Here is a 27,628-nt window from a genome sequence, read left to right as displayed (position 1 = left end):
ACTGCATTGCTTCCTGCTGAGCCGAGTGTGGACTGAGCATCGCTGACTTCATTGGATTGGCAAGCCATTGAACCTCTCAGAATTCTGGGTTAGATGTCCTGTCCCGACTCCTCCACCTTTCCCATAGAGTTCACATCCCCACAAATCCCCAAATTTGAGCATTTTTTTCTCCTACCATCCACCCCCCTTCCCCCCCCCCCCGCCCCATCATCCTGCTGCCATTTTGCCAAGTGCGGCTTTGCTCTGACATGGCTGGTTTACACGTCTCCTGCCCACGGGTGTTTCTCAGCCCCTTCGATGGGGCAGGAGGACAAAGCTTAGGCCTAGTCCACCCCCAGCACCAGCCACAAGTGTCAGTGCTGAGGGGAGGATCTGTGTCCTGCCAGTGATGTGCGGCTGAGTTACTGGAATGCTCGCCTTTGACAACACCGGACTAGGCACTGCACATGCATCAGCTCCACACACACCACACCTCTACTGGGTGGGCGTGGCTTCTTCCCACTCCATGCTCTTCCAGTCAGTCCTGCAGGTGATCCGTTGCCGTGTGAACCGTGAGCCACATCCCCACCTGTCCATCCAGGTCGGGTCACCTCTAAACCCGCTACCTGAGGCCGGTCCCCAGCCGCTGACATGATGCAGGCAGTTATGTGTATGTGGGAGGGGGGGGGGGCTTGTTGTGTATTTATTTATTTTGTGGCTGACGTTCTCAGGAGCAAGGTAAATAAGTAATTTAGATGAATCCAGAAATCTCATAATCTGCCTCCGCTCATGCCAAGTGGCGGTGACAGAGAGTTAACGAAGTACCCGGTCCATTTTCATCAAGGAAGTTTGAACTTTAGTCCTCGCGTGCAACTTAGCTGTGATATTCCATTATTTATTATTCACGGGGCATTGTAACTTAGCACAGTCTCTGAGTAATCTTTTTAAGCCTGCCAAAAGAACCGGTGTTAATTGCTTACACTGGAACATATTTGCTGTTGGAAATGTCACACCATAATTATATCCCATTTCGCTGTCTGACAAGTAATATACTAAAAGAAAATTGGGTTTCTTATTTTCTTCTGCTGCTTCTTGTGATGTGTAAAAAAACCATTCTCAGAACCCTTCAGGCAGCACGCAGGTGGCAAGTTTTCCGGACTTGTCACAAACTTTGTCACAAAACTTTCTGAGCTGGTTGGCTGATGGAAGACACAAGCTAGTGTGTGTGTGGAGTCCAGGGAGTCCTGGACTTGGAGGGACCCCAAGCAGCTCCAGGACTTTTTACTCAGAGGAGCCCATGTTGGATTGAGGGTTTCCCTTCAGCTGTCTTGAAATCTTTAATACATTTCCAGCAAGGACCGTGTATACTTCAGCAGTAGGACCTGCAAATTAGAGATCTGGTCCTGCAAAAAAGTAGCAGGAATGGGGAATGACATAGCTCACAGAGCCCGTGGTTAAAGGTCAGGAAGCTGCAGGTATTTAAGGAACTGGGGAGACTTTCAAGGACACAGAGAAATGACCACTTTAGCAAGGTGTGTTACCTGCATAACACATTTGTAAATGTTTTATGTGTACATATACGATACATAATACATTATATATTTGTAAACGTATAGTGTATTTGCAAATGTGTTTTATATCTATATCATGCATATAATATAGGTGAAGGAGCGCACATGTTTCTGTGTATATAGCAACACACACGTGTATATGCATACCTCTGTCTATACTGATCCCTTCATCTTGGGAGACCCATTCCAGAACTGTTGTGCCTAGCAAAATGCAGGGATACTCGAGGCCCTTATATAAAGCGGCACAGCATTTGCCTATAACCTGCATGGCTCCTCCCCTAGAGGGTTAAATCACAGGTTACAGAAAGCATCGCCGTTACCTAACAACACAAGGAAACGTGACGCACATAGTCATCATCCTGCATTGTTTAGGGAATAATACATTCAGAAGAGACGTGATCCGTTTTCCATGTACTTCCGACGTGTGGCTGGTTGAATGTGGAGGAGTGGGCCCGCCCTCTGCGGGCACACACACACACACGTGCGTGCGCATGCACATGCAGACACACATACGTGCTGCATCGCGTTCACCGCACCGCCTGTGAGCGGGGAGGACCAGTGGCTTGTGAGGCTAGGCAGGGCAAAAATCACGTGGCTCTTTCTGGGCGGGTGCTCTGTTTGGTCAGCTGAGCTTCCCTTTACCCAGCAGTTGGCAAACCAGGGCATGGTAGCCAAACACAGTCCCCTGCCACCACCACCACCTGTCCAGAAAGTCCGGGTTGGGCTGGGACATGGCCGCACCCATTTATAACTACTGCTGCCTCCCCGCTCCCAGCAGAGGAGGAAGATGACAGGGAGCCACGGAAGAGGCGGCCGTCACTGACACCTCCATTGTCTCGGCCAGCTGCGAAAGTAGGTTCTGATGCGTGCCAAGGAAAAGGGCAGGAGAGAGACCCGCCCACCCTTCCTGCTCGCTGTCCTGGTGTGGTCAGCCTCGATCCTCCCCTCTTAGGGTTATTTCAGCCAAACCCAAGTCCCCCGGACCCTTCTGACTGTGCGTCCGTCTAGCTGGCCAGACGGGTCACCTTCCCCCATGCCAGGAGCATGTCCCCAGAGAGCTCTCCTTTGTGAGCGTGGCTGCGTGTGACAGGGACGGGGCACAGGGGAGGCAGGGTTAGTAATTTAGTTGTCAGCGGCTGACAGGTTAGTCTTGGAATATGTTCTCTCTGCAATTCAAAGCTCGCAAGAGAGAGATGGGGGGGAGGCACTTAACATGCCAGCCTCTTCCCCCCACCGGCACAGCTGCCTCACGCTGACCCGAGAGCTATGGAGAAGCTGTGGCCACAGACATCCATCAGTGCCTTGTCGCTCTGCAACTGGCCGTCCCGGGAGGTGGCCCTGGGTGCGGGCCACAGGAGCAGCCATCGCTGCCACCTGCAGATCTCGTCCCCACGGAGGAGCCTAGGACTCTGAATTCGTGATCAGCGGGCTCTGCAACTCTGTTGGAGCGTGGCTGGGTTTATATCACCGCCTGACAGCCCTGGAGGCCGGGCTCCGACCCAAAGTGGAGTAGATTCCAGGAGAATCCATCTTGGCTTTGACAACCTCAGACGACTCTGGACCTCCCAAATCATCCAGGGGAGGGGGGTTGGGCTCCACTGAGAGGAGCCAAGGTGGAAGCAGCCTGGGTCCCCCCGGGGGCAGCCTCCCAGGGGAGCAGGCGCGAGAAATGAAGGTGCGTTGTTGAAGCCCTGCAGCTTGGAGGGGCCGGGTGTTAACCTCTGCATTCCTCGTCCACTGAGGACGGGTGGAGGGGAGGTTCTGGCCCCCAACTTCACCCTTGGCTGTGCCATCTCGGCGGTGCTACCCCACCCCTCTGCCTCCATCTCTCCTCCTGGGGAAAACTGGGACAAGGAAGGCACGCGGGTGAGTGGCGGCGGGAACGTTAAATGAAGCAGCTATGATCATCCGACCACGCCTGCCAGAGTGTGAGCGTCTAGTAATACCAGCTTTTCTCCATGCCGCACTCCTGCCAGGCTGGACATGTGTTCTTGGAGTCCTTTTCTCCCCCCTGCCAATCTGCTTCCCGTACCTTAATTGTTGGCCTGGTACTATTGGAAAGGAGAAGAGCAGGGGGCGGGGGGGGGGGGGACCCAGGGGAGAGACTCCCCTAAACAATGTCAGGGGAGCGGCGTGCCCTGGGGGTGCCAACCCCCGCAGCTGGCGGTGACGAACGCTCCGCAGAGCTGCTCTGGTGGCAGCTACGGAATGTCTGCATTATCCACTCTGCGGAAAACATATTCCATCATTATTCCACAGTCTGCGCACCAGGAGACAGGAAGACAAAGGCACGCCAGTCTTGTCACGTCTTTCCAGAGTCCCCCCCACGTCTTGTGTCGTTTGTGTGGCGTTTAAGACAAGGAAATCAACAAGCAAAGACACACTTCCAGCCCCGGCAGAGGGCTGAGAGCGCTCCAAACATCTGCACACCGCTAGCCTAAGCCCACCGACTCGTTCAAATTGTCTCAGCCCAGGCCACCCACAACTCCTTTGGAGCGTGTCCTATCAAAAGACACCGAGTTGGCCCGGCCCAGGTGACAGCTTGCTCAACTTTCCATTGTGCTTATAATTTTTTTTTTTAAATGGCAGTTTCAACAAATTCTACTCACTGATGCATTGTTTAACCAAATGTCATTTCCCTGCCTTTCTCATTGAAGTATCATCTGTTAGTTTTACACGTTGGTACACCCATGAAATTAACATTACACGTGTTTCCTTTTGGAGCTGGCTAAATTTAATTTAATTGAGGTGGTTCTCACTGACACTGGCCTTCGGAAGCTGCAGGAATATGGTCCTGCCTCCTGGACGGCTCATCTTAACCCCTTTCTGTCTAAAAAAAAAACAGGCTCCCCCCTTTCCCGAAGCTCTCTCCAGGACAACATCAGCGGCTTTGTTCATACAAGTCTTTAATTAGAAGAGGATATTCTCAGAAATATCCTAGGTTTACCGGCAGTTCCCAAGCCGGGGGTGAGAAGTCAGGGTCTCTCGGACCGGGTGTGGTTGGGCACTGCTTTAATCAGGAGGCAGAGGCAGGGAATTCATGGTCTTAAGATGGCAGCTTGATCAAGAGTATGAGACTCTTAACGTGAAAAGCAAACTAAAAGCTAGAAGGATTGAGGCGTGGCTCGGAGAGTGGAGCACCTGCTTTAGCAAGCGCGAAGCCCCAGAGTCACTGGCCCCAGATCCCCAGTAACTACCCCCACAAAAAAGAAATCAGGGTGTCTTTGGTGGGCCAGGCTATGTTGAGTTGTGAACTTAAGACACGATCTCCCAAACCAGTGTCAGGCAGGCCATCAGAAGAACAAATCCCAGGCGGGGGTTTTCGGTGCCTCGGCATGCCTTGAGGGTGAAAACCAGGTACCGCTTTCATGCCTTCATCTCCCGTCTACCTGGACACCAGCTAGCTCAGCGTCAGGCCCGGCCAAGGGGCCGGCGGGCCTCAGAGACCCGCCAGCACTGCTAGCTTGCTAGCTCAGGAGGTGGTAGGATGGAGGAACATTCTGGAATCGGGCTGCCTGGACTCAGGTCTCAGCTCTGTCCCCTCCCAGATGCTTAACCTGGGGCAAACCAACCCGTCCCACTCCCGCTCCGTGACTCGGTTTCCCCATTTGTAAAAGGACACGCAGGCAGCAGGTGCAGGCCAGATGCATAAACACTGCACTTTGGAACAACCAGCCTCCGCATCCCAAGACGGGGTGTGACAGCACTAACCCAGCAAAGCAGCGCCGCTGTCGGAATGCACCCCTTTCCAAAGCCGGCACCTGCCACGCGTATTTATGGCTGGTGATCAGGAAGGCAGCGTTAATGGCCCGTAATGTGATTACTATGAGGGTTTTTATTAGGAAAATTCCCACCACTTTGGCATTAATTAATGTACTGTTAACTTTCGAGTGCTACTCACTTAGTCCTTGGAGAGTTGGAGAAAATAAACCTGTTGTCAAAATCCGTACCCTGAGAAGTAAATAAGACTTGTTTCCTCCGCACCAGGCCCCGTTGGTAATAAAAACAGATGAGTTGCTGCGTGTCTCTGTGATGGTATTTATGGAGCCTTCGAGTCTCTTCAAAGGGGGGGGGCAGGGGCAGGCAGAGATGGAAATGTCATGTGATAGGAAGGCTTGGAGGAGAGCTTGAAAAAAAAAAAAGACCACTTCCGGGTCAGAAAGGCTGAGAGCACAGATAAGCCCGGTGCGGGGAGCCCTGCCTCCCGCCTGTCCCCCCCCCAAGGGGCATTGTGTGGGGACACGAGCCACGGCAGTTTCTCCTGGGGACTGCAGAATATGTTCTGCACAGTTCATCCCTCCTGTGTGGATCTAAGCTGGCTTACAGGTTTGTACCTTGTTACTCACTGAAGCCCTTAAAATGGTGCCTATGCCTCTGTGCCAGCCACGCTGGCTTTCTTCTGAACCTCCGTGCTGTGGTTCATCGCAGGGCCTTTGCACATGCTGCTCTGTGGCAGCTGCCTTTGGTTTACCCACTGCCCACCTGTAGCTCATAGACCAAAGGGTGCATCCTGCCACCTTGACTACTGGCTCTGGGAGCAGTTCTTTCTGGCTTTCACAGATGGCTGCCTTCTTGTTGTCTCTTCATGGGGTAAAGTCACCGTTAGCTCCCTGCACTAACCCCAGCAGGCCCCCACTCCGCCCTGTGACCCCATTTATCCTCACTGTCCCCTCAGATGAGCACCCTTCTCTAGCACAGCTGAGTGAGGGGTTAGAGCTTGAACTCTGGGCCTGGGCGCTGTCCCTCAGCTCTTCAGCTCAAGGCAAGCGCTCTACCACTTGAGCCACAGCGCCACTTCCGGTTTTCTGGTGGTTCACTGGAGATAAGAGTCTCACAGACTTTCCTGCCCGGGCTGGCTTTGAACCGTGATCCTCGGATCTCAGCCTCCTGAGTAGCTAGGATGACAGGCGTGAGCCACCGGCACTCCGCTGAGGGGTTTGAACTCTTCACCTGCCAGCAGGTGTGATCTTGACCAAGGAGCCCACTTCTTGAGCGTTGAGACACACAGCTTGGCTCTGTGGATGCTGAGTGACATGGCGGCTCTCTGGGGAGGGGGAGGAGGAGGCTGGAGAGGCTGAGGAGGGAACACGGTGTGAGTCACTGTTTACGATGGCAGCCACGATGTCGACCGTCTCCTCTTCTCGCCTCATGTCCCGGTCCTGCAAATGCTTTCAGCCCCACCGTCTACCCTCCCTGCGCAGCAGAGGGCCCCGCGGGCAGATTTACCCACTTACCCACTCCCAAAGACCTGTCTCCACTCACCGCCATCCCTACAAACCACCCCAGCCTGCATGGCCTATGTGCGCTCCATTACCGGCCGTTTCTGAACACATGACTCCACAGGCTGGTAGGGGCTGGTGCTCACCCTTTCGTCACTGGGGATGAGCTGGAATCTCCCAGAAGCTTCCTCGCTTGCCCGAGGAGTTGGTGAGTGAAGTGTCAAGATCTGCACTCTTCGGATCTGTCGGCCACACCTCTTTTCGCTCGGCCCCCGTGTCCTCTTGCAAGAGTAGCTGCGCATGCGGCCAGAAAAGAAGTCAGCCATCTTGGCAGGGAGCCCCCAGCCTTCCACAGCAGTGAGTGGCTGGTTCTCAGCAGCCAAGCTGGTCTCCGGGGGGGAGGGCTACTAGGACAGGGGGGAGGGGGCACTTGGGGTGTTAAATGCCCTGCAATGCCATGGAGAGACCCTCCTGCTCTCCTCGGAGGTGACTCGGAGCAGCCTCCGGCTCCTGTCCCCTGTAGTGCTTCGTGCATGCCCGGTGCTGGGCTCGGTTCTGGCTGCAACCGCGCAGGTGAGGCAGCTTCTGATCGTGTCTGTCCATCTTACAGAGTGTTTACACAGCTGGCTTAAGGCCACAGGAGCTGCCTACCCAGAAACCATACCCTAACTTAACCTCTGCAACTTGTGTCTCCTTCTGGAGCCTCTTCCTAAAGGCAGCACCCTCCCCCTCCCCCGCCCTCGGGGACCCATCCCAGTGCATCCCACAGTTGTTGAAACCCGCACCCCACCTGGACAGTCACCCTCCGCGTCCACAGACCGGGCGTGCTGGAGCACACCGCATCGGCCTAGAGCCGACCCACCTTGTCTGGGATGTTTCCACTCACCTCTAGATTATTTATAAGACCGAGTACACCCCAAAGGCTCCACCGCCGGTTGTGATGGTCGACACGCCAGCGAATTATGATGACAAAGGGGTCCGAGCGTGTTCTGCTAGATGCATTTCTTACAATACTTTCCGTGCACAGTCGGTTGAGTTCTGGGATGGATGCGGAACACACCGAGACGGCCGGCCGACTCTCCCATCTCCCTCCTGTACGTGTATACTACGAGAGCATTGCATGTATGACTCACCCTCAGCCACAGACGGACAGAAGTGATTAGTAATAAAAATAGAACCATGCGGACAGCCATACTGTAATCCAGATTATTCAAAGCTATTTCTGGAAAATGTTCTGTGTGATATTTTCAGACAGAGGCTGATGGTAGGAAGCAAGTCTCAGCAACTGTAATGGCAGAGGGGCCTGACAGTGGTACACACACACACACACACACACACACGCACACACACACACACACACACACGCACACACACACACACACACGCATGCACGCATGCACGCACTGACCCTGCAAAACACCCACATCTCCGCCATCTCTGGAGACCGGAGATTACAGCGTTCTCATTTGACCTGAGAGCAGATTGAGGGGCGCAGAGCTGGTGTAAGAGGCTTAGCACCGCCCGGCCAGTGACGTGGGGAGCTGGCGCTGGCTTCGGGGCTCAGCCCTGGCACCTGCCAGCAGCAGCGCATTGCTATTCTCCGTGCCTACCTGGCTTGTTAACATTCGTGTGCAGTCGGCCTCTCTCCTGCCTCTAATCACTCTGATGCCTCCACTTATTTGCCATTTTGTGCCACAGGTATCTGATTACAGCGTTCAGCTCAGGCTGCTTTTTTTAGGAGCTGGGCAGTGTTTGGGTGGCGGTGTTTGAAAGTCCCCTGTGTTAAAGACCTGCCCAGCAGGGAGTCGCAACTCATCTGCGTCCACCCTGCAGCCCAGAGTCTCCGGACTGGTGGTCTGGGGCCAGATTTTCCTCTTTCTTAGAATAGTGATGGTGACAGCCATCGAGTTCCGCCAGCACAGGCGCAGCGCATCTGTTGGGTGTTATTTTTTATTTATCTCTTTTTGCTCTTGTTTGTTTGCATGTTCGCTTTCCCCTCCTGGGCTGAGGATGCAGGGCCTTGCACACGCTAGCCAAGTGCTCTGACACCGAGGGACAAACCCAAGCCCTCCGTGGTTTGAGAAAGGGTCTCTCCATGGCTGGCCTCCAACGTGGGAGCCTCTTTGCCTCCGCCTCCCTAGGGCCGGGATGACAAGTGTGCGGGACAGTGCTCAGCAGCTCGGCTGCTTCTTAGTAGGGGCCTCTGAGTCTCGGCCTCCTTGCTGCCTTTCTTCTCACGGAGTTCTGTGTGACTTTGCGATCACACTCAGCCCTTGCTCTGTCCTCGGAACAGCTGTCTGGCCTCCCCTCCTCCCGCCTCACTCCCCCTCGGCCCTGCCAGCCACTCTGTGCGTGTCGCCTTTCTGTGGCCGTGGCTATTCTCTCTCCCCCTCAGCCCTCCCTAAAACAGCTGGGCTGCGGAGCTGTGTTCTTTGCAGCTGTCCAGAGCCACCGTCTGAGCCAAGGACACCTTCATGTAAACAGAGGAAGTGGTTTGTTAGTGTGGCTGCCTCTGATTTCCCAGTGCCGTCTCCCAGCCCTCCCCCACAGGAGAAGCACAGCTCTCGGCGTGTCTGCCTGTGACCCTACATTGCTTTCCAAAACCAGAAAGCTTACAAAACAGTCTTCTCCACCAGCCACCAGTGGCTCACGCCTATAATTTCAGTTACTCGGGGGGGGGGGGGAGAGGGCTGAGATCTTGACGATCGCAGTTCAAAGCCAGCCCAGGCAGGAGAGTTGGTGAGACTCATTTCTAACTGACCACCCACTAGCTGGCCGCAGCATTGTGGCTCCAGTGGTAGAGCACTAGCCTTGACCAAAGGAAGATCAGGGACAGCGCCCAGGTCGTGAGTTCAAGCCCCAGGACCAGTACTCCCCCCCCCCAAAAAAGGGAGAAGCTTTCCTCAGTATCGATGTCCAAATCTTTTCAAAGCTAAGCAGGGCTCAGGGCCTCGCACCAGACTTCTCCAAGTCCCTGTCTCTACAGAGGGCAGGTGGAAATAGCAGGATGGCTTTGAATCATCTGCTTCTCCTCTGCCCTCACTGTGTGACCCAGGGAGTGTGTTGCTCTCTCTGAGCCTCCAGGGTTGGTAATGTTTTGTAGCGAGCCCTCAGGAAACATCCACCCCTCAGGACCACGGTGGCCACTCTTCTTCAGAACCCATTCATTCATTCATTCATTGATCCAGAGACTGTGGCAGGAGGCTGACATGGTTGAAGGGCATGGCAAGATCAGATGGTGTGTGGTTTTTGTCAGCTGTTGGACATTTTGTTGGATGTGTATTTGTGTAGTTTGCTGTGCTTGAGTGGATCGGCAGTTGGATATGGATAGATGGATGAGTGAGTCATAGATGGGTGGGTAGATGGGTAGACAGGTAGATGGATCGATGAATGGATGGATGGGTGTGTGGATAAATGGATGGATGGATGGGTGGATAGATGGATAGGTGTACGGAAGAACAGACAGATGGATGGATGGATGGATGGATGGATGGATGGATGGATGGATGGATGGACGGATAGATGGTTATATGGGTAGATGAAAAGATGTATCAGTATTGGTCACCTAGAATCATCTCCCATCTAATACAGAAATTCTGTGATAACTGTGACCATTTTGAAATTCAACCCCATAACTATCTTAGAGATATTTCGTTAATAAGCACCATCGTTACCCACTTTCCCTTCTAAGCTGATGAAGTCTGTGCTCGTGGCTTAGTGTGATGATGTGGTCTGTGTTTGTGGTTGAGGACATTGTCTTTGGAATGAGACCTGGCTTGAATCTCAGCTTCACTAACTGAAGTCGTGTAACCTTGAGCAAATGCTTTGTAGTGTCTACACTGTGCTTTCTCAGTGAAGAACAGGGATAACAGCATCACCCTGCGGCCCTGTGCCCAGGATTCATGAGAGCTAGTGACTGTCAAGGACAGGTCGGTGCTCAGTAAAAGGCATCGTGATTGGCCCAAGCCAACGCGGGTCCTCCTATCGCTTCTTTTCATCAAGAAGCAGGCCTGTGGCAAGTATGCTTCTGGTGTTGCATACTTGATGGCAAACGTGGTGTTTGGTTCTAGCGTGGCATTCACACAGTAAACCAGAAAACAGACGACCAGTTTCAGCTTCTGTTAAATACTATGCAGAACATTGAAACGGGTATGGTGAACGATGGAAGGCTAGGAGGCGAGGACAGTTCTGTGGGGACGGCGAATTAATGACAGGAAGACCCAGCCCTGGTAAGATCTGGGGAGAGGGTTCTCTAGTAGGAATAGCCTGTGACAAGGTCCTGAGGCAGAAGGAGCTTGTTGAAGGGAAAGCAAGATGGCAGGGAGTAAGATGGAAGGTGAGTTAGGGCAGAGCCCCAAGGATCTTCTCTCTCAGGCCATGGGAGATGTCACAGTGAGTTAGGCAGACATCACCCGAGTTCATTTCACCTGTTCTAGAAGGAGTCGTCTCTGTTTGGCAGCTATTTGCTTTCTGATGACAGCTGACTGGCTGCTGAGTTCCTGGCCTCTGGGCAAAATGGTCTCCATGCTCAGGTGTTGGGGACACATGGCAGTACTGTCCTGACAATATTCTGGATCTTATCAGCACAGAACACACGAGGAAGGCAGCTCGGCCCAGAGGAGCTCAGGCCAAGGCCAGACATCAGAGGTCTGGCTGGAGTCAGCCCTGTGCCACACCGAGCCAGGACGCTGGGTTTCTTGGAGCTCTTCCTCTGGAGCATTTATTTCTAAAGGGAAGGAGGAGAGAGAGAGACAGACAGACACAGGAGACAAGACTACTTCTAGAGCCATTTACCAGCTGGGATCTGGTGTTGGATCTGGCTTTAAAAAAAAAACAAACAAACCAGTAGCAGGGGCTGGGAAGGTGGCTCAGTGGTAGAGTGCTTGCCTTGCATGCATGAGGCCCTGGGTTCGATTCCTCAGCACCACATAAGCAGACAAAGCTGGAAGTGGTGCTGTGGCTCAAATGGTAGAGCGCTAGCCTTGAGCTGAAGAGCTGAGGGACAGCGCCCAGGCCCCGAGTTCAGGCCCCACAACAGACAAAACACAAAAAGCAAAAACAGTTACATATGAGGAGCTGCGGCCTGGGTTGTGCCAGGTTGGACACTGGCCAATCCCAGGGCTCACGCAGGTGGTCAGGACTTGGACACAGGGGACTGTTCTCCAATAATAGATTTTCTTCTGGCAGCTTCTGTCCTTGAGGGAACCCAGAGGCTCTCATGGTCTTCCAGTATGATGTCCAACAGAGCAGAAACTCTCTTATCTAATAAATAGTTCAACAACAACACAGTGTGGAGTTCTCTTCCGGGCTAATTAGCTTGCTGGGGGTCACACATCCAGTCCTGAGGCCAGAGAGAGGCAGTGCTCTGATTGGCCACAGGATGGGCCCTGGGTTGATCATAGAGCCAATCCCCTGCATCCCTGAGCTCAGGCCCTGAGAAGGGGCTCAAAAAGTATCAGCTGATAAGACCACAAGATGTCTGACTCCAGTTCTCGCTAACAATGCCAGACTGGACATTTGGAGACGTGTGCAGAGTTTAGATCGCCTGTACCCATTCCTTCAACAATGGAAGGCAATTGCAAGCAAGCAAGCAGACAAACGCACTGGCTGCTGCTAAGAAAGGAAGAATGGGCACAGTGTGTTAGCTTAGCCTCGTGGTAGCTTAGCTTGCCTAACCCGGAATTCCCTTGACGTCCCCCATTTCCTGCCTGTGCCAGCGAGTGAATACTTGTCAGTGTCCCCATCTACCAGCCGTCTGAAGCGCCTTTTGTGCCCAGACAGCAAACACCAGCTTAGATGTGCTTATTAGTTAAGTTGAATCAAGTTTCAGGGCCCCAAAATAACTCCTGGGCCTCTTAAAGAAAGACTGCAGAAATAATAATAACAAACAACAGCATCAGCAAACATCCCCACTCTTCACGGTGCAGCCGAGCCTTGGTCTCACCTCTGCTGTCTTGGCTCTTCTACCCCCCAGGTAAAGCCAATAGGAATGTCCAGTGGGACGAGGACTCTGTGGAGTACATGCCGGCCAACCCAGTCAGAATCGCCTTCGTCCTGGTCATCCACGGCCGGGCCGCCCGGCAGCTGCAGCGCATGTTCAAGGCCATCTACCACCGGGACCACTTCTACTACATCCACGTGGACAAGGTGAGGGCTGGGCTTCATCCACGATCTGCGCTCTCTCTCTCTCTCTCTCTGTTCCCTCCTGCTGCCCCACGAGTCCAGGCCAAGGCTCAGAGGCTGCCCAAGAGCACGTGTTCCTGAGGTGCTGTGCAAGCATGTATGAGTGTGTACGTGTGTGTGTGTGTGTGTGTGTGTGTGTGTGTGTGTGTGTGCACGTGCACATACTCAAATGCTGGCTTCAGACTTTCCAGCTGTGACTTTCCACTCTCTCCATAAACAGTGTTTTCCTCTTTTTTTCTTTCTTATTCTCATTTGACACATAGCAATTAGACATCTTTCTGGGGTATAATATGCGATTTCAATATCTATATACACGGTGAGCCAATCAGCCTGGGATGATTAGCCTATCCATTTCTCTCTGGTGAGATCATCTAGAATCCTCTTTGGTGCCTTTTATTTGGCAGGGGGGTGGGGGTGGGAAACTCACCGCACTGCTGCTACTTCGGTCGCCACGTGGACAGTGCAATCCAAGCAACACTTTCATTTCTTCCATCTCTCTTCCTCTCCTTGCAGTGCTCCCTACCTGCCCCCCCCCAAGCTTTGTTACACCAGCTCTTCCCAGGTCCCCCCTCCCCATTTCCCTATAAAAGTCAACAAGTTTGGGCTCCTGGAGCCACTGCTACTTAATACTATCCTTGTAGTGTAGCAGCAACTACGAGAAATGTCAACAAAAGGGTGTGGCTGACTGCCAATAAAACTTTATTAACAGAAGCCCACAACCAACACGATTGTGTCTCTCACCAAGAAGGCAAAGGCAGGGAAGGGTGCTGAGCATGGTAACACACACCTGTAACCCCAGCACTCAGGAGGCAGAGGCAGGAGGAGGGTCAAAAGTTTGAGGCCAGTCTAGCCTACAATAGCAAAGCCCTGTCTCCTAAAAAACAAGAGTTAGAAGTAGACTAGCTCACCCCAGGCTCTGGATTCTATCATCAGCACTGCAGAGAAAGGAAAGAGTATCCAAGATTTTCATCTAGCCCATCTGTCCACAGCAGGCATCGGAGGGGGTGAGGACGGGGTGGCGGGCAGTTAAATTCCACATGCAGAAACTCTGCCTCGCAGATTCTTAGCAAGTGCACCCAGCCTTTTTAGCTTTAAAAAAAAAATAATTAGAACTTAGGGCCTGGCACTGTCCCTCAGCCTCTTCGTGCTCATGGCTAATGCTGTACCACTTGAGCCATGGCGCCACTTCTGGCTTTTTCTGAGTAGTTTATTGGAGATAAGAGTCTCACCGACTTTCCTGCCCTGGGCTGGCTTCGAAGCATGATCCTCAGATCTCAGCCACTCAGATCTCAGTAGCTAGGATGACAGGCGTGAGCCACCATTTCTAATGTGTGCAGCGTGCATCTGAGAAATTGCTTTAATGAACCCAATGAAGTGGGTGTAGACCAGTATGGTGCAGAGTGCCTGGCTTTACCGGCCTGAGCCTAGAGAGCTGTAGCTCGGGGTGGGGCTGAGGAGATCTGTGAATGGTGAGGGCTCCCCGCTACCCGGGGCCAGGCCAGTGACATGGGGCAAGCGTGTGGTGCTCACCCAGTTCCCCCAGCAGGGAAGGGGCCTGCGGGAAGGTGTGGTGCCTGAGGTTTTTCTGGGCCGCTGAATGTCACCCTTTCTCTCCCGGGAAAAGCGCTCTAATTACCTGCACCGGCAAGTGCTCCAGTTCGCCACACAGTACAGCAACGTGCGTGTCACCCCCTGGAGGATGGCTACCATCTGGGGCGGAGCCAGCCTCCTGTCCACCTACCTGCAGAGCATGCGCGACCTCCTGCAGATGCCCGACTGGCCCTGGGACTTCTTCATCAACCTCAGCGCGGCCGACTACCCCATCAGGTGAGGCCACGGGGTGGGGCTTTGGGGCGGGACGGTCAGCCAGGGCGGTGGGCCTGCCGCCCCTTGCTCCTCCCTCCTGGGGACACAAGTGAGGCGTGGGAAGGCGTAGGCCTTGGTGAGGTGCTGCAGGGGGGCTCGCTGCTGTCTTTGTAGTCCTGATGCTGACCCCCGCCCCCATTCCTTCACTCGCTCGGCATTTATGGTGAGGGAAAACAACAGGAAACAAAACCAACAAATGGTGCACAGAGGGCACGCGCGGGGAGAGGCCAGGAGGGGAAGGGCTGGAGGCTGATGTGGGCTCGTGCCCTGTGTGTGCTTAAAAAAGAAAAAGGCAGCATTGCTCGAGGGGTAGAGTGTCCAGAGGTGAAAGGTCAGAGAAAACCGGGGCCAATGCAGGAAATGTGCTGTCATTCTGAGCAAAATGGAAGCCACGAGCCCACTGGGAACAGAGGACGGGCTGGCCCCGAACTCGAAGCGGGCAGAATGGAAGAAGGAGGCTGTGTGCCTCAGCCTAGGCCATGTGAGGCCTGTGGGTTCATGGGCTGAAACTGTGGCACCTTCTGCCCACTTGTGCCAGCCACGTCTCCAGACCTGTCCCCTCCACGAGGGAGGACCAGATCACATGCACTGTAGAGCCACCATTTCTTTTCTTTTTTTTTTTTTTGATGGGTCCTGGGGCTTGAACTCAGGGCCTGGGCACTGTCCCTCAGCAGTGCATCCAGCTTTTTTGTTTTTTGTTTGTTTGTTTGTTTTTTATTGTAAAGCTACTATACAGAGGGTTACAGTTACATGAGTGAGGTAATGAGTACACTTCCTCTTGAACATTGTTACCCCCTCCATTGTTTTCCCCCTACCATCCCCTCCCTCCCTCCCTTCCCCGAAGTTCTTTTTTTTTTTTTTTTTTTTTTGATTGTGATTAAATGATTACATAATTTCAAAGTCACAAGTTCATTCTAACTTCCCTGGAGCAAATTGTCTACCACAGTCTGTAATATATAACAGTGTTCACATGTTATATACCATATTTGTGATCAGCAGCATGGGGATATTTAGTAGTGGTTCAACCAGATGAGCGGGAGTTCTTTGTTTCTTAAGTCCTGTTAGTTTTGTCGTATCACCTAACCTTTTGGATTTAGCATCCCCTTATCAGGGAGACCATGTACCGTTTGTCTCTTCGTTCTTGGCTTACCTCGCTCAACATGATTCCTTCTAGCTCCATCCATTTCCCTGCAAATGCCATTATTTTGTCATTTCTAATGGCTGCATAATATTCCATTGTGTATAGATACCACAATTTTTGGATCCATTCATCTGTGGTGGGGCATCTAGGTTGTTTCCATATCCTAGCTATTGCGAACAGTGCTGCAATAAACATGGAGGTGCACGTGTCCTTGTATATTGGTTCCTGTTGTTCAGGGTAGGCATCCAGCTTTTTTGAAGTAGTTTATTGGTGGTAAGAGTCTCATGGACTTTTCTGCCTGGGCTGGCTTCGAACCACAGTCCTCAGATCTCAGCCTCCTGGGTAGTAAGGATGCCCGGCGTGAGCCACCATTTCTAATGTGTGCAGCGCGTAGCTGAGAAATTTCTTTAATGGACTGGATGAAGTAGGTGCAGCCCTCCCCTCTCCCAGGAAGGACCGGGTTCAGAAATGCCCGGCTTGCTGTGCGGGGCTGACGTGGCATGCCCTCCCTTCAGCTTCCACAGCAAACCCAGTCACAGGTGGAGACACTGAGGCCCAGCAGTGCAGAGAACCAGTTCTGACTGGTTGTTGGGCTGGGGCTTTCTCTGTCTCAAGTGAACCTCTTAGCTACAGTCAGCAGGCTCAGGCTAGAGATCGCCTGGGACGCCTGGTAAACACGGATGGCAAAGGTGGAGGCCCTTGAACTTGCGGCTGGGTGGGAGATACTTGTCCCAGGGCAGATGGTGTCCCTGAGTCTGAGCAGCTGCTGCTTCAGGTTCCCGCTCTCCCGGCCCCCAGACCTCCTGTGAGCCCACAGAGGTCAGGTCAGCCTCAGGGGGTTCAAATAGTGTCACTCAGCCAGAGACTGTTGGAGGCCAGGCGAACGTGCCCGCTGCTGCCCCCTAGAGGTGCTGTGCTGCACTGACTGCAAGTTGAGGTGTAACTGGGCAGGTGTCCTTTTCCCTGGGGAGAGCTTCCCCTCTCCCCAGCTCTGCTCAGCCTCCCAGAGGATGATTCCGGGGGCCAGGGAAAGGGGGGGGCATTCACATCTGAATTCCTCTCTCCTGCTAACCGACAGCGAGCCCACCGGCACGCACCGGACTTCCTGGCCTATTCTGAGGTCCAAGGGAAGATGAGCAGCATTTCTACAGCTCTGTTAGCATCTGGGCTGCATCTCTGTTGGTCTGGCTGCCTCTTCCTCTCCCTGCTCTCTTCATGATGCTGCCCAGGCTGCCCGTGCACACGTGCACACACCCCCTCTCCCGCTCAGCCGGCCTCCCCCACCAGAGGTGCTCCGTGCAGTAGGCACCAACAGCTCCGCTCGCTACTGCTGCCACGAAGTCGCCACACACAGAAACATATGAATTTTGCAGATGAATGGTTCCATCCCGGGCAACTCTGATAGGTTTTTCAGTCCCCATCTGCTGCTCCATCTGTAGCTTCCAAAATCCACCACCTCTCCATCCCAGGAAATTGAACCAACGTAGGAGCCTTCTTGAAGGGGCGGCAGGAGCCCCCAAGGTAGCATCGTCAACAGTGATCTCAGAACTTAGGCATCTCCGCGAAGCCCACTGCACCTCCCCAGGCTCCTTACCCTGACTGGGGTCAGACTGGCTTCCTGGGCACTAGCCTCATTTACGCCCCAGGCATAGATGGCTTGGATTAGGCTCTGCCTATACCTCTGTGGCCATGTGAACTGGCATACATTTTCTCCCATTTTGTACATCTCCATTTTTTTCCCCCTCCATAAAACGAGCTGCTGGGAGAGGAACACAACACCTAGAGGTAGAACACGGTGCCCAATACACAGCCAGGGCTGGGTGGGAAGGAAGACGCCAAGAATATTTGATGATGGTGCTAGCTCTGGTAGCAGGTACCGGTCCTTCTCCAGCCCTGTGTCTGAACAACAAGAGGGAGATTGAGAGCAGAGAGCCAAGGCTCCGCCCCGGGCTCTCATTCTGCGTGTGGGGTCTGCCCAGGAGCGTGCACGCAGAGCAGTGAGCATGCGTGAGAACCCAGGCCCTGATTCTTCCGCCTCTTGGGGATCCATATTCACAAAGGATGGCCCAGTCAGGGGCCCGTGTAGACACAGAAGTTGTCTCCTCTGCCTTGGGGTGCCAGCGGGACCGGGTGGGAGCACAGAGCTTGGAGAGGTCTTTTGCCATCCAAGCCCTCCGGTTTGGAGCTGCTCAGGGTTGGAGAGCGCTCAGGCCAGCTGGGACACGGAGGCTGGAAAAGGCCCGTGGATGCGTGAATGGAGATGGCGTACCCCCATCGCTCAGCACGTGTTCCCGGAGCAGCAGCTCCAGGTCGGCCACGTGCTCTCCAGCCACCGGGAAAATCAAATCCGGTTCCGAGCCTCATTGCGGTGGTTAAGGCCCGACCACCCGGGGCCCAAACCCAGCTCCTTCATTCACAAGTTGCGTGAACCTGAACTTGAGCGAATTACCCCTTACCCTTGTGCCTCAGGTTCCCCATCTGTAAAAATGAAGTTTCACCTGAGTTGTGTGCCAGGGGTTGGCGAACACTCGCTAAGGACTGTCTGTGTGATGATCGTGGTGATTAATAGGAAGAAGGGAAGGCCGGCACAAGGATGCGTGCCTGCAGTCCCAGCGGAGGCAGGAAGATCACAAGTGTGAGGCCAGCCTGAGGCTGCATACAAGACACTAGCTCAAAAAGGAGGGCACAGGGAGACACTGAATGCCACAGTAATGAGCATGCCATTCACTCACAAAGATGAGGGGTCTTTGAATCTCCCAGCCTTGGGGTGGGGGTGGGAAGGACCGTGAGTTCCCACCGGGATGTAGCCAGGGCCCTGTGATGTACCCCACAGCATCTCCTGGCTGAGTTCCCAGAAGCCCTGCCGGGGGTGAGGGGGTCTCGGGAAGGCGATCCAGGGAGGCCAGGTGGCCCTCGGCAGGTCTCAGGAGCTGGAAGGAGGCTGCGTGACCGGAAGGCACAGAGCACAGAGCCTACAGGGAGCAGAGCGGGTGGGCGGGCCCAGCACCACCTCACTGTCCATCACCTGAGGGGGCGTGGCTTGGCCAGTGAGCAGGAGGCCTTAAGGGGAGCCATTCATGGAGCTGTTGCAGGCCGGGCGGCCCGTTAGGAGGCAGCAGGCTCTGCTCTCTGTGCTCACAGAACCGTGGTCCTCCAAACCTCCTGGCAGCACATATACCCTGGCAGCAGTAATGAGCTCCCAGAATCCAAGCAGCCACTTAGTCCCTCAGTCACACAGAGCCAGGCAGCACCTTCTGTTTGGGGACCACGAACCTCACACCTGGACAGACAGCCCCATTCACAGATCCACAGAGCGTTTCAGCTGGAGACAGAGCAGGGAACACAGCCACCCAGTGGCCCGGAGCAAGAGTCATAGGAGAAGTGCACTAGTTGTAAGACAGCCTAAGGATTAGAAAGAGAGCGAAGCAAAAGAATGTGCCAGAAAACATTTGAGAGACCCTCTTTGTTTCCTGCCCTTGATTTTTTTTTTTAATCACGGTCGGGCTCCTGTGGCATAGACAGCACTGCCATCGCCGCCATTTTTAAGTGTGCGGCTCTAGTGGTATCAAGTATCTTCACGCCGATGCACAGGCATCTCATCCACTCAGCTGCAGAAGACTTTTCACCTTGCAACATTGAGGTTACTCGTTGAACAGCTCGCTGTTCCCTCCCTCCTCCTCCTCCATTCCTGGTGACCACCATCTTTCCGTCTCTATGAACTGGATTCCTTTACATGTTCTATGTAACTAGTCACCTCGTACTTGTATTTGTGACTAGCTTATGGCGTTCAGCAGTGCGTCCTCAGGGGTCACCCAGGGGGTAGCATGTGTTCGAATTTCATTCCTTCTTAAAGCCGATGGACCACAATTTGTGTATTCACCCATCATGGACTCGTGGATAGCTTCTACCCCTCAGGTGCTATGCCTAACACTGTCATGAGCAAGGCTGTGCAGAGATCGCTTCAAGACCCTGCTTTGAGTCCCTGAGATAAATGCCCAGAAGTGGAATTGCCGTATGCTAATTCTATTTCAGTTTTGGTTTGTTTGGAGGAACCCTCGTCCTGTTTCTCCAGATTGGTTGCACCATTTTACAGCCCCGCTCTCCAGCAGTTGATGAGATTTCAGATTCCTCCACATCCTCACCCACACTTGTGTTCATTTGTCATCCCCATCCTCATGGCTGTGTGATGTCTCTGGCTCTGTCTAAAGATGTAAACTCCCAAAACAAAGGGCCCAAGAACCCTGGGAAAGTTTGGACAACTGGTATACCTGCTGGTCGACACTCTGGCTGTTGGAGCTGTGTCCCTGCCAGAGGCACAGTCTCTCTGGATAGGACTCTCCTGCTCGACAGAAGCCCGCACACACTCTGTCAGCCTCCACCTCATGCCTCCACCCAGGCCCTACACATCCCACCCAAACCCTGACTGACATCTCTTCCTGTGCATCCCTCTCAATCCTCCATCCCACCCGGTGAGACCCTCGTCCGGGTTCTGAGTGATTTTCAGAAACTCAGGGTTCTACCCTGTGCTCAGAGAATATAAATTCGTGTGTGTGTGTGTGTGTGTGTGTGTGTGTGTGTGTGTGTGTGACATAGGGTGAAAGGTTGAAAACAGGTACAGCGAGGGGGTAGACAAGGGGTAGGAGTCTCACACGGTGACAGAAACAAATAACAAAGTAAATAAAGCAAATGCAGCACAGGAAGACCATTCGCCTCGGAGCTTCATGGGAAGTTGGCATTTTGGGGTCCGGTGAGCATCTCTGCTCTCTCAGCAGCCAACCACTTTTGTCCCTGGATGTGCAGAGATGCATGCCCTCTTTTCCTAAGACCCCAGGGCCCCTGGGATAAAAGCATCCGCCAGAAGCTCCACCCAGATAATGTGCAGTATGGAAGGGTCACCTGCCCCGGCCATGGCCCCGCAAGGGGACTGGAAAAAGCACGCCCATAATTATGCTGTTAACAGTGTTGTTTGCCTCTAGTAACAAAATCAACATATTCCCAGCCCTGTTCTTTTTCAAGCTGACAGAGCACAGGCTGGCTTTTGCAGAAATGCACTCTGCTTTCCTCTCGCCAGCTGCTCTGGTCTTCAGAGCTCTATTTCAGGCAGCATGGCTCTAGGGCTTTCTTGAAGCCAAGAGCAGCCCCACACATCCACTGGCCAAGCGGAGAGAGGCCGAGTTCTCCCAGTTCCCCCAAAAGTCTGTGAGGAGAATCCAGGCTCCTCAGGAACGCAGGAGTGGTTAAAAACTCTGAATGAAAGGCAAGAGTTGATGTGTTCCATCCGAACAAATTCCCACCCTATTGTGGAAGGCTTTCTGCTTGAACACCACAAAGATTCAGTGCCTAGGAGGGAAAAAGAGTTGGATGGTTCTGTCTTGAGTCTTCTGTTTTGGCCAACAGTGTAATTCGTTTATCTATGTATCTGTTTATGAAACAAATGATTCTATTAGAATCTATATAGAGGGGCTGGGAAGGTGGCTCAGTGGTAAAGCGCTTGCCTTGCATGCCAGAGGCCCTGGGTTCGATTCCTCAGCACCACATAAGAAAAAAGAAAAAAGCTGGAAGTGGCGCTGTGGCTCAAGTGGTAGAGCGCTAGCCTTGAGCTGAAGAGCTGAGGGACAGCGCCCAGGCCCAGAGTTCAGGCCCCACGACCAAACCCAAAAAAAAAAAAAAAAAGAATCTATATAGAATTTTGAGATTCTATTAGAAAGCAGCATGTTCTTTCTCTAATATCTATGTATATATATATTTATTAATATATAACTCTTCTTCCTTATATGCTACTTGGGCTTAATTCAGGGTCCGTGCAACTTAGCCAGGTCCCCAGTCCTTTTGCTGTTTTTGCAGATAGGGTCTAGAGCTTTTGCCTGGGCTCGCTTCAGACAGTAATCTCTCTACCTCCCAAGTAGCTAAGATTATAGACATGAACCGCCACACTTGGCTTGGTTTTGCTTTTGATTTTTTGTTTGTTTTGTCGGTCATGGGGCTTGAACTCTGGGCCTGGGCGCTGTCCCTCAGCTCTTCAGCTCAAGGCGAGTGCTCTACCACTAGAGCCACAGCGCCACTTCCGGTTTTCTGGTGGTTAATGGGAGACACGAGTCCAGGCTGACTTTGAACCAAGATCCTCCCATCTCAGCCTCCTGAGTAGCTAGAATGACACGCGTGAGCCACCGGCGCCTGGCCAGAATCAGCTTTTAAGGCCAAGAATGTTTGATTGCTGAGTCCGTCTTCGTTTAGAAGTTTGCCACCCTGAGGAAGTTCCTAAGGGGTTACTTTAATCCTTGCCCTGAACAGCCCTGTTCATCTAGATGACCTGGGGGGGAGGGGAGGCACAGTGTCCCCAGACTGACAGGCCTCAGGACCCCTTGAATGGGCCTCATGAGAGCAGAGGCTGTAGCATGGGCGGGGGAAGGGTTCCTGTGTCATGAGCTGAGCTGCTCGCGCCCCCCGCCCCCCAGCCCTGAGCATGTGCACGGTGCTGAGGGCTTCCTGTGGTCTCTGCCCCTGGGCCCCATCGTCCACCAGGAGGGCAGGCCCACCCTCTGGGAGCCATAGCCCAGACTTGAGCTGGCCAGGCAGAGACCGGCCAGTGCCACCCACAGGCCGCTGGTGGGACACGCAGGCAAGTTGTCCGCAAAGCGCCAGCATCTTCAGATTTCTGAAGCCAAAGTTTGCTTTCAAATACACCTGACGTGGCGGGGCACTGGCATCTCACGCCCGTAATCCCGTGTGCTGGGGAACCCGAGAACCGGGGGGTTGTGATTCAAGATCAGCTGGGATGGAAAAGCTTGTGAGACCCCATCTCAACCCCATAGCTGGGCATGGGGGGGGAGAGGGCTGTCACCCCACACTCCATAGGAGCGATTCAGTGGATCCTGGTGCCTCCTGCCATAGCTGAGGTTCTAAGCATGGACCACCAGGCCCAGCCTTCAATTTGTATTTTTAAACTGCTTAAGAAAATCACTTTTACTGTATTGAAATCTCACATCAGACCCCAAATGGCTAGAAAGGAAGACCCCTGTCAAAACTAGGGGGTGGGGGAGGCTCCCCTGGACGGGATCTGAAAACCACTGATCTAGAAGATGCGTCTGGCATCCTTCTGTCCCTAGACACTGCCAGATCCCTGCCTCGAGGCCCAGGGGTTCCTCCACGTACACAGTCTGGGCTTGTTCAACGTCTCCTCCGCTTCTGCGATCAACAAGCGGCAGCCTTGGAAAAGTGTTGGTGGAGAAGGTTCTGGCACAGTAGCTTCAGTCCCCTGGGATCTGTGTCTGTGTGTGCCGGGGGTCGGTGGAGGCGGTGCTGGTGTTGGTTCTCCAGTGGGGGGGGGGGTCTGCCTCATTGTGGGTTCTGACCTCGTCCAGTACGTCAGGAGCGGGGACTGGGCAGGCTGCCCACACAGGGTGAGGTGATCCGCCCCGGCGCCTTACTCCACACCCACCCCAGCCAGTCCCGCAGCACCGGCTGACCCCCCTCGCCTCCACTGGACCCCGCTGTCCACCCTGCAGGTCTTTGAGGTCCTCCCTTGCCCGCCATCCGGAGCCCCACTTCCAGAGCCAGCTCCTCTGCAAGATCAGATCTTCACAGCAGCCACACCCTAGCTTTCCTCCCACAACCGCTTTCAAGATCCAATCTTTTAATGGCCTCCAAAAGGGACCCCCTCTATCCCCGCCCCCATCAAAGAACACGTCAAATAGCAGGCTATGATCCATTGTCACCTCGTGGCGTGTGATTACAATCAGATTTCAGAGAATTAAAACAAGGCCCAGGTGTGTCTGTGCTCGCAGTAGGTTGATATTTGGCGGGGGAGGAGGGGTGAGGGCAGGGTCTCACTGTGCAGTTCAAGACGCCTCAGACTCACTCTATAACCCTGCCTGGCCTTCAACTCCTGTCGCTCCCGCCTCAGCCTCCCAAGTGCCAAGATTACAGGCACGCACCACCATGCTGGTTGCAACTTCTGCTTCTTCATTTATGATTTTCGGTGGTGTTTCTCTAACCAACTGGGCCTGGGTGTGCTGACCCTAGTCAGTGGCCTCTCTGTTCCGGTGGACTGCCCTGAGGAGGGGCTGATGCGTTCAGAGCCTCCATTGATGGACCATCAGATCAACTCACCTGGTAGAACAGCCCCAAGTCACTTGTCCTAGCATCTGACCCCATATTGCCAGAGCCTCATGCCTTCCATCTCTCCCACCGCCGTCCTGTCCACTGCCATTGCCCACGGGAGCCACGGAAGGAGGTCTGGAGGGACACTCATGTTGTAGAGCAATCCAGGAAGGCTGCCTGGAGGTGTGTTCAGAAGCCGGGCAGTGTCTTGGCTGCTTTGCTGCTCCTCGGTGCCCAGTGGTGGCTGTGATGACGTCTGTGGGGTTGGGAAGAACTGTAATGCCGAGCTTCGCACTTTGCACAGTGCAAAACCAAGTCTGCCTGCAGAAGTCTGGCTGCCCTTGAACCAAGGATTCGCCTCATTTCCAGTTCCGGTGTTCTCTCCCCTTCAGGAGCCTTGAACCTGACCTCTCTTCACTCCTGTTCTCAGATCCCTGACATCTCCAGTCCCCCCCCATCTTCCTCCCTCCCCCCGTATTCCCATAGCGGTCAGTAAGAGTCCGTCACGCGGTGCACACAGTGCACACACGGCGGGGTGCGTTCCTGCACCCCGTTCCCCATCTCCCCAGGTCAGGTGGCCAGCAAAGACCTAGGGAGGGGCCGGGATGGAAGGGAGGGCACCTGCCGCTCCGCTCCCCACCCTCAAGCCTCCTCCTTCCTTTTGTTTCGAATGAATGAATGGAGTTATAACTATTCAATTATGTCAGACGCTTACGTCTCGCCTTCACTGCCTTTTAACAAAGCAGTGCGTGAGCACACCTGAGCAGCCGGGCTGAGCCCGCAGCCTGGCGCCCTGCCCCCCCAGCGCATGCGCACCGCGCCCCCTCCGTGTGCCAGGCCCCAGCGCGTGGAGGAGCCGGAGGGAATGAAGCCCAGTGCCAGCCCTTCCCCTCACGCCAGGAGCCCGTCAGTCCAGATGGGAAACCCTGTGCTGTCAACAGATGGGCGCCCGCTGGAGCAGCTGCCCCAGGCCTAGGGATGGATTCAGCCCCTCCACAGCCCACCCCGCTACTCAACAGGAGGTCACTTCCTCCATGTGAGCCTCGCTGGCTGTTAGAATGATGGGCCAGACAGACGCCCTGGGTGTGCACAGATAAATATGAAAGTTTGTGCGTGGAGTGGGGTCTGAGAAGGAGGAACTCCCCCAACGCTGGGGAAGTTGGTTGGGTCCCCCCATATTCTGTGGGCCCCGGGGACTCATCAGACATAGCAGTGGGCTGTGTCCTGTATTCTGCAAAGAATCCTGGGCGGCTCACGCCTGTCATCCCAGCTACTCAGGAGGCCAAGATCTGAGGAGCCTAGTTCAAAGCCAGCCCAGGCAAGAAAGTCCGTGAGACTCTTACCTCCAAGTAACTAACAAAAAGCCAGGCTGGAGGAGTAGCCGAAGTGACAAAGGCCAGCCAAGCCAAGCTCAAGGCCCATGTTCCAACCTCAGTCTTGGCAAAGATCAAAAGAAACCTGTGAATCCGTGTTCCTGTTCATGTCACTGCAAGTAGACTGGCATGGAGCCCCGTAGGTCCTGAGGACTGGGTGGGTTTATAGATGCAGGGTGCCTAGAACCGCGCCTGGCTCACATAGTAGGCCCTCAAGTGTCGTGTTTGCCACTGTTGGTATTTGGTGCTTTGTCTGGCTGCTGCAAGTGAGAACTTTATGGGTGTGGGGGACGGGCCAGCTCCCCCCCCAGTCCCCCACCAGCGACTTCCTGTGTATTTGGCCTGTTCATGAAGTGTGCTGTGCTCCACCACTTACCTGGGTTGGTGAAGGACCATCTTCTTCAACCTGAAACTCCACATCCTGTGGTCACCCGAGTCCTGCACACGTCGCAGCAGTTGAGCCTCCGTAGACCTCGACGGCTTCGTTGGTTTGTGTCGAAAAATCACAGTCGCTATAGGAAAAAAATTTAAAAAACGGTACATGTGGTTTATCAAGTTGGAGTATTACTCAGCCTTGAAAAGGAGAGGAATTCTTGCAGGCACTCCTAATGCGAGCGAAGCTTGAGGATGCTTCCCTGAGCGAAATAAGCCAGTCACAGAAAAAGAAACGATTCTTACAGCTGCCCTTCTATGGAGCTTCTACAGCAAAACGGGGTGGTGGCTGCCAGGGGCGGGGCGGGGGGGGGGCTGATATGTGGAGAGTTACTGTTGTGTGGGGGCAGAGCATTGATGGGGTGCTGGGGAGATGTTCTAGAAGCGGATGGGGTGAATGTCTGTGTTAGCTCCCATCTCCCAGCCTCCGTGTGCATGTCTGCCCCACAGAGGCCCATCCTCTTGCACTGGAGAACGTTCTGGATCTTAATGGGAGGGGCCCGAGAAGCGCAGCCTGCCGCTGCATTCTGCCCGCAGGTGGCCTCGCTTGGCCTGTGAGCCTCCTCTCCCCAGCACCCTGAGTTCTTGGGTGTTGAGGGTTGGTACCCCTCTTCCCGTGTGTCTCCATGCCGGGAACAATTCCAAGTATTCGCTCCACGCGAGGGAGTGAGAACATTTCCTCTGTACAGAACATTCCACGGGTCAATCGGCCCAGAAGCCCTCCGGTGTCCAGTCAGCTTAGCTCCTTCCATCACTTTTCCCATCCACGGAAAGATGAGAACTAGCACCGGGCCTCGCCCCTGCTGTACAGCTGCTCTTCTGAGGTAGCCAAGGCCCAGGGGTCACCTGAGCCTAATTCAGTCAGTTTTGGGGTGAGGCTGGGTCCGTGGACTTCGGCACACCGGCTACGTACCCCAGAGTGGAAGCCGTCCACGCTCGTTCTCTGCCCCGTGTGGAAGCCATGAAGATGCACACATATCGTGCACCTACTGTGTGCCCTCAAAACACACCCTGTGAAGGCCCGGGGCCTCAGCCCAGGTCGGCTGGCTCTGCCCCTCCCTGTGCAGAATGGGAAGGAAATCCGCGTCTCGTAGCCTCGCGGCAGATGACAAGAAAACCCAGCGAGAATCCACTAGGAAGCCAAGGCCGCCATGCACAAGCAACCCTGGTACTTTCCAGGCTGGGTTTTATTGTTCATTTATTTAGGCACATTTAACCCAGAGCTCTGTAACGGTTAACCAGTCAGGTTTTATTTCCGCGTTTCTCTATGGTATTACTTTGTTTCAGGAAGGTTTTTGCATGGCTCCAGTTACTAAGGAGAGATAAGAGGACGTGGTCCGAATCAAAACACGGATGTGTAATCGTGTTCAGTGTTCACAGAGGAAAGGAGGAAATGGATGACTTGATGGGGGAGGGGGGGGGAGGGGGGAGACACTTGGCAAATGCTTCACCAGAGTGAAGGGTGTGTGTGTGTGTGTGTGTGTGTGTGTGTAAGCAGGAGTGAGCAAGGCTGGAATGGGGTGAAATGTCAAACAAGATCTACAGTCATTCATAATCTGGACAGAACTGAATATGGTGTGCGCTGTTATTGACAACCAGGCTTGCAACAGCCACAAGAGGAAAACTTGGGCCCCGGCCGGATTCCGTCTCTGGGAGACTGGACGTTAGCATTCCTAGCAAGCACTTTGCACACAGGGGCGGGAGCGAGGCCCCCCCCCCCCCAGGAGCTCCCAGGAAGAGTGGGAGGCTGGGTCCCCCTCACCC

General features: G+C 53.9%; 1 protein-coding gene across 1 annotated transcript in view; it reads left to right on the top strand.

Annotated features, from left to right (window-relative positions):
- Xylt1 (xylosyltransferase 1) overlaps positions 1-27,628 on the top strand; it is a 95,851-nt gene that overhangs the window by 44,746 nt on the left and 23,477 nt on the right. Inside the window, exons 4-5 of the mRNA XM_042698124.1 lie at positions 12,744-12,916; positions 14,577-14,779. Of these exons, the coding sequence (XP_042554058.1) occupies positions 12,744-12,916; positions 14,577-14,779 (376 nt within the window). The remainder of the gene's footprint in view (positions 1-12,743; positions 12,917-14,576; positions 14,780-27,628) is intronic.

Source organism: Dipodomys spectabilis, unplaced genomic scaffold (assembly GCF_019054845.1).
Source record: "Dipodomys spectabilis isolate Male_0828 unplaced genomic scaffold, ASM1905484v1 ptg000231l, whole genome shotgun sequence".
Taxonomy (NCBI): domain Eukaryota; kingdom Metazoa; phylum Chordata; class Mammalia; order Rodentia; family Heteromyidae; genus Dipodomys; species Dipodomys spectabilis.
This window is presented reverse-complemented; position numbering and strand designations above follow the sequence as displayed.